The 17449-nt window shown below is 41.4% G+C and overlaps 1 protein-coding gene across 3 annotated transcripts in view; it reads left to right on the forward strand.

Annotated features, from left to right (window-relative positions):
* The window catches only part of Dctn4 (dynactin subunit 4), a 42389-nt gene extending 33819 nt beyond the window's left edge, over positions 1–8570 (forward strand). For all 3 annotated transcript variants that reach the window (XM_004652544.2, XM_004652545.2, XM_045132475.1), the window contains 3 exons: positions 116–223; positions 2532–2629; positions 7925–8570. In XM_004652544.2, the coding sequence (XP_004652601.1) occupies positions 116–223; positions 2532–2629; positions 7925–8138 (420 nt within the window). In that variant the 3' untranslated portion in view covers positions 8139–8570. The remainder of the gene's footprint in view (positions 1–115; positions 224–2531; positions 2630–7924) is intronic.
* Positions 8571–17449: the final 8879 nt, after the last annotated feature.

Here is a 17449-nt window from a genome sequence, read left to right on the forward strand (position 1 = left end):
ATTGTGGTAGAATAATGGGGAGATAGTTTTCTGAAATATTTCATATAGCCTCTAAGAACATCAGCCTTGGTGGCATTATGGTGCCTGTTTGAGGGATGCTGTTCTTATTCTCCAGGAGAGCCAAGTCCTCCTGACTCTTACAAATCCAGTGGAGAACCTCACCCATGTGACTCTGTTGGAGTGTGAGGAGGGGGACCCTGATAACATCAGCAGCACTGCTAAGGTAAAAGCATTCTGTCTTTGTCTCTCTGGCATGACCTGCAGTGTGTCCTTAGTGTGCCTAGCTTGAAAGATTCTGTGCTGTCTCTTATATCTGAATGTTACCAGCAACTGATTCTACTTTCTCAGTTTTACTTTATTGCCTCAGCCCTATTTGAAGTTCCATCATTTCTTCCATGATCCCTGGCAATAGCTTCCTACCTGATGTTACTGTTTTTAGTCACCTCGAATCCATTCCAACCCATCATCAATTTTATCATGGTAGTCGTTCTGCAGTTCACTGCATGGTGTGCTGGTCATGTGGCGTGTCTCTAACTTTAAGAAGAAGTTCCCACTCCTTGGTGTGGCATAAGAATTCCATGGTGATACCTTCTGTCCGCTCTTCCAGCATAACCTTCCTCTAGATCTTTAAACTTAGCATTCTCCAGGTAGTGCTGTATGGTTGTGGTCCAGGCAGATCCAATGGAATGTGAACTTTCATATTGGGCAGTTGCATGTACAGTTCGTTTTTACCTAGAATATTTCCTTCCTACCCCATTTCTCCAGTATACATTTCCTTTTAGCAACACAGTGTAACACTCATTCTTTAAGACTTCAATGAAGTATCATCTCCTTAAAAAGCTTGTATGTCTCTTGTTGATTCCCTCTGTTTACATAAAGTATAAATAGCAATAACTACTAAAGTGATGATTTTGAGCATCATTGTTTAAAGAATGAAATGTAGCTTCTATAACATTTCCATTAAGAGACTGCTATGAATTTTAAGAAAAGAACTATTCTCTATAGGTCTTTTACTACTGATTAATAATCAGAATGGTACTCATAGCAAGAATTTGTAGAAGGAATGATTGTATCTTTAACTTGTAGTCAAATAGTATCACTAGTGAATTTCCTTATCCTTCTTTTCCTTCTGCTTTTATATGATTTCACTCACTAGCATCACCTCTGTTGCAGTCAGGTTCACATTACTGGTAGAAATCACCCAATCAAGAGCAACTTGTGGGGGAAAAGAAGTTTATTTTGGCTTACAGACTAAAGGGGGAACTCCACAATGGCAGGGGAAATGATGGCATGCTCAGAGGGTCAACATCACCCTTAGGCCAATATTAGGTGGACAATAGCAGCAGGAGAGTGTGCCGAACACTGGCAAGGAGCAATTGTCTATAACACCCATAAGCTTACCCCCAACAATACACTGCCTCCTGGAGGTGTTAATTCCCAAATCTCCCATCAGCTGGGAACCTAGCATTCAGAACACCTAACTTTATGGGGGACACCTGAATAAAACCACCACATTCCTCCTCTGGCCCCATAAACTGATATCCATACATGATGTAAAATGCAGTGCATTCATCCAATGTTAAAAGTCTCTAGATGTAGCTGGGCATGGTGGCGCACACCTTTAATCCCAGCACTTGGGAAGCAGAGGTAGGAGGATCGCTGTGAGTTCAAGGCCACCCTGAGACTCCATAGTGAATTCCAGGTCAGTATGGACTAGAGTGAAACCCTACCTCCAAAAACAAAACAAAAGAAAAGTCCCCAGATGTTTGTACATCCCCATAATCCAAGGTCTTTTAACTTTGCTATAATACCAAAAAATCCCCTCCAAAAACCCATAATGGCACAAAGTAAGCACTCACACTGCAAAAGATGGCATTGGGCATAGCAAAAAATAGTCAAGCAATATAAGATTTAAACAGGGCAAACATCTGTAGCTCCAAGTCCAACAACTCTAGCCAATGACAAGTCTGCAAGTCCAGTAATTCTAACCAGCAACAAGTCTGTAGAGTTCCAATTCCGCCCCTCCAGCTAGGCTACTCACAGTCCTGGAAGACTTCATCAGGGACCAGCAGCTCTCCTTAGCAGCCATCTCATTATCCTAGCAACTCCACTGGGTCTCCACTGCAACTCATAGTCCATCCTCATGGCCCTATGGGGTCTCCATGCAGACATCCAGCAAAACCGCTTCACACTGCTTATGGCCATTTCCAAAATACAAGACCATGTTGCCAATTCAATGACTCTCTCTTTCCTGCATTTCTTATACTCCCCAGTACCAGGTGGGGTGCCAATTTGTTAATCCAGGGAAGTAAGCACTGGGTTTTGTCATTTCCTTCAGTTTCCTGGATTAGAATGTCTGTTCCTAAGCAGTGTTATCAAAGTCTGTGTAAGGAGTGTAATGCTGTGTGTATCCTGTAACCTGCAGCTCATTTGTATGTCTAGATCAGTGTGATACTGGCCATATTCTTCTGAATTGAGTGTCTTGCCACGTGCTCATCTCTTCTGACACAGGCCTCTCTTTTGCTCTTTAGGTGGTGGTCCCTCCTAAAGAGCTTGTGTTAGCTGGCAAGGATGCAGCAGCAGAGTATGATGAGTTGGCAGAACCTCAGGACTTTCAGGATGATCCTGAGTAAGTGGTCTTTCTGTGATCCTCAGAACACAATTGGCTGATACAGGATTCCTGTATTCTTTTTGCATCACTGTGACCAAATACTCAACAGAACAATTTAAGAGAGAAGTTTGCTTGGCTCATAATTTCAGACGGATTTTAGTCTTTGATGGGGAAGGCATGAGGGTGAGAGAGACTCCACCTGTGGTGGTTGGAGGATGAGGCTGTAATCTAATCCCATGATGTACACCAGGAAGCAGACAGAAAGACTGAAAATGGGTGGATATAACCTTCATATGTGCACCCCTAGTGCCCTGCTTCTGTCAGCCAGGCCCAGATCCTCAAGGCTCCACTTCTTCAAAATAACACCATAAGTTGGGGACCAAGCACCCAAAACACAAGCTCTATAGGGAACATTTAAGAGTTAGATTTTAATAGTGCCCACTCATGTCTTTTTTGTCTGGATTTTAAAAAATTAACTTTTTCCCCCTTTCTTTTGTTTGGTATTTTGAGGCAGGGTCTCACTCTAGCTAAGGCTGACCTGGAATTCACTGTGTAGTCTCAAGGTGGCCTGGAAAGGGTGGCTCCATTTTTTTAACATATGTATTATATATATAGACAACTTCTATACTTACAGACAACAAACCACGGTATTCCCCCCCCCCCCACCCCGCTTTCCCCTTCATAACTCTGCTCTCCATCATATCCCTTCCCACTCTCCATTAGTCTGTCTTTTAATTTGATGTCATCATCTTTTTCTCCTATTATGAGGGTCTTATGTGGGTATTGCTAGGCACTGTGAGGCTCCCTTTCTTTTTGTAAAACAATTATATAAGAACTGGGTACAGTGGCCTGTGCTTGTAATCCTAGCACTTTGGAGGTTGAGGCAGGAGGATTGTCATGAATTCAAAGCAAGCCTGGGTTACCTAGTGAATTCAAGGTTAACCTGGGTTACAGAATGAGACCCTGTCTCAAAAAGCATGTGAGCAAATAAACACTTAACAACATAAAGCTGTAGAACTATATCTAAAACAATGAAGAACATAAAATTACCATCAGAGATAAGCATCATTACTATTTGTCCTTCTAGGTATTTCTTCCATCAGTGGTAAGATCATTTTATAAATAGTGTGTTAGTCTTTGTTTTTCACCTAAATATACATTATCAAGTGTGTGTTGGACAAGCTGCAGTTTTCTATCCCTATAGATTTATCATTGGATTTGTTTCCCATCTGCCAGGTAATCAAGAAGAATTTTTTTTCCTCTGTATAGAAAATGAATCAGAATCAAGTCAAAGAACAGAAATTATAATACTCATGATTTGAAGAACAATGAATTTAATGTAAAGACTTTTTGTTTTGTGTAAAGATGTTTTAATTGAGTAATTTAAAGTATTAAGAAGAACTGTGAAGTACTTATTTTATGATGCAACAAGAAGGCTAAAGTAGCAAAGGGAAATAGAAGTACTGCAGTTCAAATTAGAAGTTCAAATGAGGGCTGGAGAGATGGTTCAGTAGTTAAGACTTGTCTACAAAGTCTAATGACCTGGTTTTGATTCCCCAGCACCCACAAAAAGCCAATTGCACAAAGTAGTGCAGACATCTGGAGTTCGTTTGCAGTGGCTGAAAGTCTTGACACACCCATTTTCTCTTGTCTCTTCTCTGTCAGCTGGGCATGGTGGTGCAACCTTTATCCCAGCACTTGAGAGGCAGAGATAGGAAGAGCACTGTGAGTGTGAGGTCAGCCTGAGCTAGAACAAGATAGGGTCTCAAAAATAAAAAAAGAAGTTCAAAAAAGCTCCAAGGTACCAAACTCAGTAACAGTACATAGATTTATTACCCTGATTACAGTATACCTTGTAACTATGTAGTTTTTCCCTGTCAATCAAAATTTAAAAATGGATGTAAGGGTTGTCTGGCTGCAATATCTGTCACCCCCTTGATTACCAGGGTTGATCTGGCTGGGTAGTTGGGTGTACCCTTCCTTCCTCACCACTCCATGTGTGTCCCTCCCAAAGCTGCACACTCAGTTAAAGAGGACAACTTTTCCTGAATAGAAGAAGACTGGTCTTTGCTCAAGGGTATACAGGTAGCTATGCTTCCCTGCTAGAACCATCAAACCCTCAAATACATAGTTTTTTTTTTTTACTCAAGTAAATTTGAGGTGGAAATTCTTAACTATTATTGATTTGGTTATTATATATGTATACTGTCCCCTATTTTAAAAACATACAGTTAGGGGCTAGATCTATGACTCAGCATTTAAAGACACTTGCTTTGCAAAGCCTACTGGTCTGGGTTTGATTTCCCTAGTACCCACATAAAGCCAGATCCACAAAATGGCACATGCATCTGGAGTTCTTTTGTACTGGCTGGAGGCCCTGGTATGCCCATTCTGTCTCTTCTCTAGCACTCAAGTAAGTTTGTTTGTTTGTTTTTTAAACTTTGTTTATTTTTGTTTATTTATTTGAGAGCGACAGACACTGAGAGAAAGAGGCAGAGAAAGAGAATGGGCGCGCCAGGGCCACCAGCCACTGCAAACAAACTCCAGTTGCATGCGCCCCCTTGTGCATCTGGCTAACATGGGTCCTGGGCAATCAAGCTTTGAACTGGGGTCCTTAGGCTTCACAGGCAAGCACTTAAGCGCTAAGCCACCTCTCTAGCCCTGTTTGTTTGTTTTTTAATTTTTATTTCTTTATTTGAGAGGGAGAGAGAGAGAATGGGCGCACCAAGGCCTCCAGCCACTGCAAATGAACTCCAGATGCATGCACCACCTTGCGTATCTAGCTTACATGGGTCCTGGGGAATTGAGCCTCCAACCTGGGTCCTTAGGCTTCACAAGCAAGTGCTTAACCACTAAGCCATCTCTCCAGCCCCTCAAATAAGTTTTTAAATGGACAACTATAATAACAAAAGATAAATAAATAAAAGAATAATCGGAATTAAGAAGCTTGAAAGAAAATCCTCTGAAGTGAGGAACGAGATGCCTGGCATTTGCCTCCTGGTGGCAGCAGAGGTGTTGTAGGCAGCTCCACACTACCAGGATGAACTTCCAAACCAGACACAGTTTATGGGAGGAAGGGATTTATTTGAAGCTTACAGATTCAGGGGAAGTTCCATGATTATGGAAGAGGTTGGGCACCTTCACAGACCCAAACAGAAAGAAACCACCAGCAGCCAGTACCACAGGCAAATACAAAACCAGTAGCAAAATAGCAGGGACTCAGGACAGCTCAGCCTGCTTACATCCCTTTAGTCTGGGAGTCACATCTTAGGGCTAACCCCCAGGATCTGCCCACAGTGATACCTCTTCCAGCCAGGCAGCTGGAAATCCAAGTTACAAGCTTTAATAAAACACCTGAATCTACTGGGGACCATACATTCAAACTTCCACAAGAGGGTAGCATGAAAAAGCTGATCATATAAGCAATGCAACTGGATTCTTCCATGATTGGTGATTGCTGCAGTAATGTCAAGCAAACAGGAGGCTAAAAAAAGAAGAGCAAAAACCTTCTTCCTCTTAGGCTTGTCTCCCTTTCAAGTCTCCTGTTGACAGAATCTAACAGGGAGCCAACTTACAAAGCAGAAATGGGTTAAGCAGATTTCTGTGTCACAAAGCAAGACAGAAAGATGACCTTGGAGCTTGTTGCAGTCAGCTTTGCATTGCTGTCAGAAAACACCCAACCAAGAACAGCTTGTGGGAGGAAAGGGTTTATTTTGGCTCACAGACCTGAGGATAAGCTCCATGATGGCAGGGGAAAATGATGGCATGGGCAGAGGGTGGATATCACCTCTTGGCCATTATCAGGTGACCAACAGTAGCAGGAGAGTATGACAAACACTGGCAAGAGGAAGCTGGCTATAACAGACTTAAGCCAACCCCCAATAATACACTGCCTCCAAGAGGATCCAAATTGCTACCAGCTGAGGACCTAGAATTCAGAATACATAAGTTTATCTGGTACATCTGAATCAAACCACCACAGAGCTGGAAGTCAGCTGCTGAGTAAACCAGCACAGGGAACATCAAAGTTTTTAACAGAATGGATAAAAGCTCCCTAAGCAGGATATTGGAGAGAAGAGATATGAGGCAAGTGGCAAAGTAAATGCAAAGGTAAAATTAGTACAGTGATTACTACACTTCACTTAGGTTGAGGAAGCATCAGGGCAGGTGTTGGGGTCTATGGTCTGTCATATTCCAGATTCCCCTCCTCCCAGAGGATATCTAGCAGGACATGCTGGGGACTAGCTGGACAGATGGCTTAGCATTTAGGCACTTGCCTGTGAAGCCAAGGGACCCAGGTTTGTTTTCCCAGAACCCATGCAAGCCAGATGTACATGGTGGTGCATGCATCTGGAGTTCATTTGCAATGGCTGGAGGCCCTGGCGTGCACCCATTCTTTCTCTCGCTCTTATCTCCCTTTCTCTCTATCTCCATCTCCCCCTTTCTCTCTCTCTCTCAAATAAATAAAGATTTAAAAAAAAAAGATTTTAAAAACTTCTGCAGGGCTGGTGGGGTAGCTTAGTGATTTAAGGCATTTGCCTGCAAAGCCAAAGGACCCAGATTCAATTCCCCAAGACCCACATTAGCCAGATGCACAAGGGGCACATGCGTCTGGAGTTCATCTGCAGTGGCTGGAGGCCCTGGCATGCCCATTCTTATTCTCTATCTATCTATCTATCTATCTATCTATCTATCTATCTATCTATCTCTATCTCTATTTATCTATCTATCTCTCTGTCAAATAAATAGATAAAAATAAAAATAACCCTCTACAAGTGCACACTGGTAAAGGTATGTTTGCACCCCACATCTTCAACAGAAGAACTGGCAATGATTGAGTAGGATGCAACCCCAAGCAGGATGCAGAAGTCACACATGCATACAGTGTGCTTCATTTGTGCTGCTTTATAAAGCAGAAATATATATATTCACAGAAAAATGCTTTGTAGGTTAGGAACCAGAGTGTTGACATTTTGTCTCTGCTAAAGAGAAGAGAAAGGACTTCCCTTTTTCCCATTTGAATTTTTGGTGACTAAATTTTACTTCTGTAATATTGAAAAAAATAGAGGTCAGGCCAGGCATAGAGATGTATGCCTATGATCCCAACACATGGCAGGCTAAGGAGGAAAGGAGGGAGAGGGGATGGTAAAATGAAAAGGAAGGAAAAATAGATCACTTTTTCCTTTAGAAACTCTTCATTGCTGATAAACAGAATGGTGACCATAACAGAGATTCCCCATTGGGCCATAAAATGACTATAAGACATAGTGGCTGACTCATGATCTACCTAACACTGTGCTTGTCTTTTCCCAGCATTATAGCCTTCAGAAAAGCCAACAAAGTAGGCATTTTCATTAAAGTCACCCCACAACGTGAGGAGGGTGAAGTGACCGTGTGCTTCAAGATGAAACATGATTTTAAAAATCTGGCCGCCCCCATCCGCCCTGTCGAAGAAAGTGATCAGACCACAGAAGTCATCTGGCTCACCCAGCATGTGGAACTCAGCTTGGGTCCTCTTCTTCCATAAAAAGTTCCCCAGATGGACAATCCCACGTGTAGCTGTTTCACCACAAATCTGTGTTATAATGTGGAAGCTGCTGCTTCATGAGGCTGTGTTCATAAAGATGTACACATTACTGAGCCCTGCTCCTAGCAGTGAAGCAGAGGCCAAGATTAGGAGCACAGGTAACTGCTGTTCCTTTTGCTTTCTCTTGGTTGGCACAAGTCTGCACCTCTTACTGAGCTCTACACACTAAATAACAACATAGCTCTATCCCAGGAAAGGGAATGGCTATTTTTGGGAGTGGCATTGCATTTACCACTCTTGATCCAGTGTCTCAAAGGATCACAATCTGACAGGTGAAACAAAATGATAATCCAAAGGTATACTTGCTGTTAGTGTTCCAGCATTGGTGCAAATGTGCTTTCTGCATTCCATTAAACATAGTCTGGCAGTCTATAGCATGTCCATTATGACTCTCCTTTTGCCTTTGACTTCCATTTGACAGAAGTGTAGGATGTCACTGTCTTTAGTTTTATGATGACAGGACAAACCTGTGAATTCTTTTTTTTTTTTTAATTTTTTTTTTAAATTTATTTATTTGAGAGCGACAGACACAGAGAGAAAGACAGATAGAGGGAGAGAGAATGGGCGCGCCAGGGCTTCCAGCCTCTGCAAACGAACTCCAGACGCGTGCGCCCCCTTGTGCATCTGGCTAACGTGGGTCCTGGGGAATGGAGCCTCGAACTGGGGTCCTCAGGCTTCACAGGCAAGCGCTTAACCGCTAAGCCATCTCTTCAGCCCAAACCTGTGAATTCTTAAGACACTCATTTGCCCTCTTCTTCTAAGCAAACATGGGACATTTATTAATTTCTCCCCCAAATTTATTCTGAAAAGCATATGCACTTTTATTTAAAAATAAATGAGCTGGGTGTAGTGGCACACGCCTTTAATCCCAGCACTTGGGAGGCAGAGTAGGAGGATCACCATGAGTTCAAAGACAGCCTGAGACTACAGAGTGAATTCCAGGTCAGCCTGCACTAGAGTGAAGCCCTACCTTGGAGGGAGGGGATTGAGAAGCAAGCAATTAAATGTCATCAAATTCCTGTTCATTTTAAGTGTTGCCACAGTATCCAGGGGCTAATACTGCAGTAGGGAGCCAGCCTTATCTCTCAGTCCCTGCCTTTCTCCTTGGGTTTTATCTGTAATTCAAGGAACTGTTCTGAGTATTTGGGATCTGGAAAAATATCAAAGAGAATCTGAGGAGACATGCTCACTTCTGGAATGCAGAACATTTTAAAGTTTAGATTTTTAGCATGAGCTGATATAATGTCCTTTCCACTGATTTAAAGGGGACTTTAACTATTATAATTTCTTGAATCCAAAATTGGATGTTCAGAGCTTTTCCCTTGCTGTGTATAAGACTTATCATAGGGTGTATCAAACAAGACCACCTTGTCAAACGTAACAATTCGGCAAGAAGCTCAGAATGCTGGCCAACAGCAGACATGTTGTTTTTGTTTGGATACTAGACTTGAGTTGCTAATTTCTGTGATGTTGCCTACAATGAGACTTAACAAGTAGTCTGCCAGCTTCACCACTCTTCCTTAGAGGCCAACAGACCTTGGAAAAGAAGAAAACTTCAGTTTACAAACCTAGTTGTGTTTCTAATTTTAAGTCTTTAAATAGATATAATCTAGAATACAGATAAGATATATTCTGTCAGCTCCTTTTTAAAAGTGAAAGTAGGAAGCTACTGAAATGCACCAAATTGTGTTCTTAAAGAATGTAGAGGGCTGGAGAGATGGCTTAGCAGTTAAGGTGCTTGCCTGTGAAGCCAGAGGACCCAGGTTCGATTTTCAAAGACACACATAAGCCAGATGAACAAGGCGGTGCATGCATCTGGAATTTGTTTACAGTAGCTGAAGGCCCTGGCATGCCCATTCATATATTCATTCATTCTCTCTCTCTCTCTCTCTCTCTCTCTCTGCTCCCCCCTTTCTCAAATAAAATAAAAAAGAATACAGGCTAATTTTATGAAGCTGTTCACATAGAATAACACATACATACTCTTCAGTGTAAGGAAAAAAAATGTTAACAACAAATGTTTAGCTTCTTAGGAGTTGGGACAGGGAGATTATAGAAAGAGTTTAGTTTTTTTATGACCCCCACAAGGTAGCAAGTTAATTTTTATTCCATTACCTGCTAGAGCCTACTCTGAAACCACTGTTCCATATTTGCCAGTGACAGAAGTGGACATCAGAGTACAGAAGAGCTTCCTGTATCTCCACATGCAGACCAGCACAGTTGTTCATCTATATGCTTTTGTGGCATGTAACTGATACTGTTCCCAAAAATAATAATGTTGAAGAGATGAATCTCTTCATTCCCACATGATGCAGAAATAAAAACACAATTAGTTTTCTTCAAAAGCCGAATTAACTTACAAAATAACAGAGCCATTGGTTTAATGCTTTGGGATAGGTTTTAGTGTATGCTGATGAGTTAGGATTCGTATCTGTTGCCCTTTTTGTATTAGACCAGGTGCAAGGTTTTTAATCCTGGTCATTGTGTACCACAATAGGAGTTAGATGTCCTTAGAAATTGAAACTAAAGTTTTCAGAACTTAAGGCTAAGTTCATTTGGGCTTGTGATTTGATTACCATCAAAATTTTCTTTTGTTCAAAGTATATATTGTAGGCATAATGAGCTACATGTGCTATTTGTGAAGAAAAATCCTTTTTGGTCCCTGTTGGGAATGAGAGGCACTTCTTGATTTATGAATGACAAGTTACTGTTTTGCCTTATTGCTTAATGTAGTCAAATAAAGCAGACAAAACTTCAGTGTGTCTTCTTTATGTCATGAATACTTGTTGAAAGCATGGCTCAGTGTCCAAAACAGGAATAGGGTAGTTAAGTTGGTGTGTGAGAATCAACAGGCTAATCTAAAACTTCATGCCAGGTTAGTTTACTGTCACATACATATAAATGATACTTGAACATACAAACATATTTTCAGAAGTTTTTTATAAATGTTGTTAGATGTCTACCAGCTTTTATCTCCTGGGTCACTACTCCAAACATACTCTGAGGGCTGGAGAAATGGCTCAGCTGTTAAAGGTACTAGCTTACAAAGCCTGGCTGCTCAGCTGATTACCTAGCAACCACATAAAGCCAGATGCAGAGTGGTGCATGTATCTGTGATCCCAGCAACAATGGAAGGCAGAGCCAGGAAATGGGGATCTGAAGCTTGCAGGCCAGCTAGATGACACTGTTCACTGCAGCAAGAGACCTTGTCTCGAAAGTAGAAAAAGCACAGACACCTCAAGGTTGTCCTCTGACCTCCACATGCACACCATGGCAGGTGTGTGCCCATAACACACACATAAATGAAAGGTAATATATAAAAAAAAAGTTATCCTGAAGAGATGGCTTAACAGTAAAGGTGCTTGCCTGCAAAGCCCAAGGACCAGGTTCCACTCCCCAGTACCCATGTAAAGCCAGATGCACAAGGTGGCACATGCATCTGGAGTTTGCTTGCAGTGACTGGAAGCCCTGGTACATCCAAATTCTCTCTCATAAATAAATAATACTTAAAAAAAAAAAGATAGGCTTTGAAGTACACAAAGTTTTGTAAACCTTTCAAAAAAAAAAAACTACCATCCATCTGTACCCACATAATTCATTACCTTTTGTTAGTGTATATGAATTATTTATGGTTCTGTCTGAAGTCAACCCCACCTTTTACCTACCCCAGGATATGAGGGCAGTAGCTCACCCTCATCTGCATTTTTCCTATCTCTACATGACCTGAAGCACTGGCATTTACATTGGCCATTCTCTAGGAAGTTTCCCAAGAGGTAAGCATAACTCACATCCTCACCACAGTCAGGTCTTTGCTCAAATGTTGCCTTTGTGGAATACCCCTGACCAACCAATTTAATACACTGCTCCCTTTCTTTATTCTCCCATAAGATTAATCACCACTCACCATTATAGAACGTAAACTCCATTAGGCAGAGATTGTTTCTATGCTGTTATATTTGCAAGTACCCCTGTATTTGCTGGTTAAATTCTCCTTTTCCTTTATGTAACTGTGGATTTATTTTTAACAGTAGTCTTAGGTTTCTGTTGAAAATAAAGAGGTTTCTCATATCTCCCTGCCTCTACACTTGTAACCTGCAACATAAAGAGCACCAGAGTATTACACTCTTTTTGGTTCATTTTTTTCGAGGTAGGGTTTCACTGTAGCCCAAGCTGACTTGGAACCAATGTTGTAGTCCCAGACTGGCCTTAAATTTGTGGGGGTCCTCCTACTTCTGCCTCCTGAGTGATGGGATTTAAGGTGTGCACCACCACACCTGGCAATATTGCATTCTTTTTAAGAGACTGTCTCATGTAGCCCCTACCAATATTTAGCCAAGAATGACCCTGAACTTCTGATCCTCCTCCAGCACTTTCCCAAGTCCCATATCCGGTTTTATGCACTGTTGGGGATGGAACCCAGAGATTTCTGCATGCTAGGCAAGACAACTACCAGCCAAGATACATCCCCAGCCCTAAAGTATCACATTCTGGTGAGCTCACATCGACACTTCCTGTCTATCACTCACAGCCCATAGTTGCATTCTCTGGATTTAAACAAAGGTATTTAATATTTATGTGCTATTGTAATTCAAAGTAGTTTCACTTTTAAACTGGCCCACTGTGCCTGAACTGGGGAAATGGCTCAGTCAGTAAAGTGTTGTGCAGGTATAAGGACTTGAGCTTGGATCCCCAGCACCCATGTAAATGACAGCTGTGGTACATGCCTGTAATCCCAGCACTCGGGAGGCATGGACATGCATAACTCCAGAACAAATTAGTCAGCTAGACTAGCCACATGCATGAGTTCTGGGTTCAGCAAGAGACCCTATCTCAATAAATAAGGTAGATAGTGATTGAGGAAGGCATCCAATACTGATCTCTTGTTACACACACCATACAGGCTCCCATAGTCACTAACACATGCATATCATACACACAAAAAATCCTCTGTCCTACTGTTTAATCCTTGTACTCCAACCTTGTCAACCACTGATATTTCCTGTCCTCCTCTATAGTTGTACTTTTCATCTATTTTTTTTTCTTTTGAGGTAGGGTCCCCCACTAGCCTCTGACTGACCTGGAATTCACTCTGTAGTGTCAGGCTGGCCTCAGACTCACAGTGATCCTCCTACTTCTGCCTCCTGAGTGCTGGGATTAAAGGTGTGTGCTTCCATGCCCAGCTAGTTGTGCATTTTAAAAGACCGTCATAGTTGAAATCATTCTACTGGCTTCTTTCATTTAGGAAAACTAAAGGTTCATTGTATCTTGACCTGGCTTGATAGTTCATTTCTTTTAGTGACTTTGATCTTTTATCATTTTTAGGAAATGATATGCCTTTTTTTTTTTTTTTTTTTTTTTTTTTTGTTAAAAGGCAAAGCCTATGCTTCTGATGTTCTATCTAAAGTGCTCTGTTTCCTTCCTGTGCTGTCAGGATCACTTCTCCACTCCCATCTAAATGTGATGGTAATCCACAACAATCTACCTCTGCAAGGTAGGTGCATCTTTCTTGGAACTGTAAGGCCTTGTATGTGCATAGTCTTTTCTTGGCCTGCAAAGTCCTGGAAAGCCAAACCCAGTCCTGCTTGTCATCTCTTTCTACTACACTCAAAGAGCAGCAGACTCAAAAACGGGCCTAAGTTGTTTGCTGAACTGAAATTCAACCATATACCACCATGTAGTGCATTTTTAGTGGACAGTGAATGATGGGAGTCTCATATTAAAGGCTTAGTGACATAGTTTGTGTAGGTATACTGATGTTCACACAAAAATGAAATGCCTGATACTGCACTTCTCAGAATGTATCCATATGGATAACCCATGACTTACTTTTCCCTCATTTTCTGTTGGATAGAGACAATGGCTTTGCCCCTAGGAGGCACAACACTTACACAAAGTAATAATTTTAATTGTTAAATGAAGGTAACAATATGAACTCCATGGGAAAATTATTTTCTTAGTCTCAGGTCCCTCTCCCTTCTGGTTAAATCAAAACCTGTCAGTACTAATTATGTTTGTAACATCCTGTACTTCCTCATAGACAATAGCACTTTGCTAGTACCTTCTGTTTCACTTATGGTTTTTGTTGATTTCGTCTGTTTGTTTTTTGAGGTAGGGTTTCACTGTAGCCCAGGCTGGCCTTGAACTCAAAGCAATCCTCATAGCTCTGCCTCCTGAGTGCTGGGTCTACAGGCATGCACTACCACACCTGGCTCTTCATTGTACTTGTTTTTAAGGCTACCTTTAAGCATAGGATAATAATTTACCATTTGCATTTCCATTTCCATTTTTTTTCTGAAATTTAAATAAGAGAGTTGGTTGGATTGACTGGGAATGTAGCTAAGTGCTAGAGTGACTACCTAGTGTGTACAAGGCCTTGAGTTCAACCCCCAACACTGCCAAAAAAAAATAGAAAAAATAAAAAGATGCAGAAGAGTTGGACTGAGTTCTGCAAAAGCTATGTCTATGATGCAAATATGTGTCAAAAATGTCACCTCCACTCAAAAACAAAACAAAGATGGACAGATGACAAAATTCTAAGCATTGAGTGGGAGAGCTGATGTGGCAGGGCAGACAGTCTGAGTTCTAAGAACAGACATATTTCTCTAATGAGACAAGCCATACAGACTGCTTCACTAGCAAATGTAGGAGGAAGAAGTATTGTCCATTATACAAGAAGTTAATAGGAAGCCAGGTAAAATTAAAGAATTGCTAAAGGCCAAATAAAAATATGATAATATAAAACCCTGGAAGCTGGACTGGAGAGATGGCTTAGCGGTTAAGGCACTTGCCTGCAAAGCCAAAGGACCCAGGTTTGATTCCCCAGGACCCACATAAGCCAGATGCACAAAGTGGCGCATGAATCTGAAGTTTGTTTGCAGTGGCTAGAGGTCCTGGTGTGCCCATATTCATTTCCCCCACCCCCTCAACCTCTTTCTCTCTAGTAAATAAGTAAAAAGAACTTAAAAGCCCAAGACATGAAGGTAGCTAGCCTAAGTCCACTCTAAAACCTCCACGGGGGAGAGCTCTAGAGATACTTGCTTGGTTTGGGAGAGAATACAGTAGACATGCTTGTTCAGGAGGCATGAAACTTTGCCTCCCTCCACTGATTCTTCTAAGCAACAAAAAACCTAAGCCCCTGAGAGAAGAACAGAAAATCCCTTCTCCCCAGATAAAGACCCATTGTTACTAAGAAAAAGGCTCTGCATCTGGCAGGACAAAATCCAGCACTGGACCAACAATTCTATACCATTACCATCTACCCTACCACTTCAGGAAGGACATAAACTTTCCACTGTAAGACCAGCCATAGACAAGTCAGAGTTTAACATCTGTATATGAGAAAGGGTACAATGTAGGTTCAATGTCAAGAAGCTAAAGTGAATATAAATCCTGGAGCCAAATGGAAACATGAGGTGGAAACTAAGTACAGAAGAGGTCATAACCACAGACACTGAGTCTCAGATAATTCCTTTGAACTAACTACTTTGATATCTTTGAAATATATTTTTCCAACAGGAAAAAAATATCTATCTTGTTTGACAGTAACTATTTTGCTACAAATACATTCTTCTTGTTCTTGTGCGTATGTGTTTGTTTTTTGTTTTGTTTTGAGGTAGGGTTTCTCTCTAGGCCAGACTGACTTAGAATTCATTCTGTAGTCCCAGGCTAGACTTCAACACACTGCATGCCATCTTCCTACCTTTGCCTGAGTGCTGGGATTAAAGGCATGTGCTACCATGCCCAACTTAAAATACAAGTTCTAAATTCTAGGGGATGAGAGCAACACGAAGAGCACTATGTATTCAGTAATTGTTCATTAACTAAAATGAAATATAAATGAAAAAGAAAGAGTCAAAGAATGCTGAGAAAGGAATCATTCCTAAGGTCCAGGTACATGGGACCTAGTAAACACGGATGCTAAACTGCATCATAATAGGGCTGGAGAGATGGCTTAGCAGTTAAGGCACTTGCCTGCAAAGCCAGAGGACTCAGGTTCGATTCCCCCAGGACCCAAAGCCAGATGCACAAGGTGGTGCATACATCTGAAGTCCATTTGCAGCAGCTGGAGGCCCTGATGTGCCCATTCTCATTCCCTCCCTCCCACCCTCTCCCCCCCCTCTTCTCAGATAAATAAATAAAACTAAATTTTAAGGGTTGGAGAGAGGGCTTAGTGGTTAAGGCATTTGCCTACGAAGCCAAAGGACCCAGGTTTAATTCTACAGGACCCAAGTAAGCCAGATGCACAAGAGGCACATGTGTCTGGAGTTCTTTGCAGTGGCTAGAGGCCCTGACGTGCCCATTTTCTCTCTGTCTCTCTTCTATCTATCTCTGCTTGCAAATAAATAAATAAAATTTAAAAATAAAATAAAATTTAAGCCAGGCATGGTGGCACACACCTTAATCCCAGCACTTGGAAAGGCAGAAGTAGAAGGATCACTGAGAGTTTGAGGCTACATTGAGACTACCTAGTAAATTCCAGGTCAGCCTGGGCTACAGTGTAACCCTACCTCAAATAAATAAATAAATAAATTTTTAAAAATTGCTTTATAACAGAGAACCCCTTTATCCTCCTACAAACCTAGCAAGAATATGATAACAAGTTTCAGTTGCAGCTGACCATCACAATAACAAAGCCAAACCCAGCACAGTTCACCACACTGATCATACTCCACACAAGGGTTCATCAAGACATAACCCTACCCTAAGTCCAAGAGCATCTGGATAGTGACAGAATCCAAAGCAGCCATTGGTATGGAATAAGCAAATTTCCTGCACGCACAAGGAAATTTTGAGATGATCAAATTATTCTGTATTTGTGAATAATCCAAGAATTCATAATTGTACAAGTAAATCTTTACTGATTGTTATACTTTAAATTGTTTTAATGAGGTACTTTTAATAAATCTAGTAAGCAGTTTGATGATAAATAGAATATGAAAATGACTGGGCCTAGTGGTACAGATCTGTAATCTTAGCCACTTGGGAGGCTGAGGCTGGAAGATGGCAAGTTCAAGGCCAGCTAGCCAATTTAGTAAGATCCCTTCCTCAAAATAAAAATATAAAGGGATGGGTAAACAGCATTAGGACACTTGTCTAGTATGTGGGAAACACTGAGTTCAAACTCCAGTACCGCCAAAGAGATGAATGAGGGAGAAAAAGGGGAAGAGACAGACGGAGGGAGGAAGAATGGATGGAAGGAAGGAAATTGTATTAGAATGTTTATAAAATTTTGGAGAATGGTTAGGAGTTCT

Source organism: Jaculus jaculus, chromosome 13 (genome assembly GCF_020740685.1).
Source record: "Jaculus jaculus isolate mJacJac1 chromosome 13, mJacJac1.mat.Y.cur, whole genome shotgun sequence".
NCBI classification, from domain to species: domain Eukaryota; kingdom Metazoa; phylum Chordata; class Mammalia; order Rodentia; family Dipodidae; genus Jaculus; species Jaculus jaculus.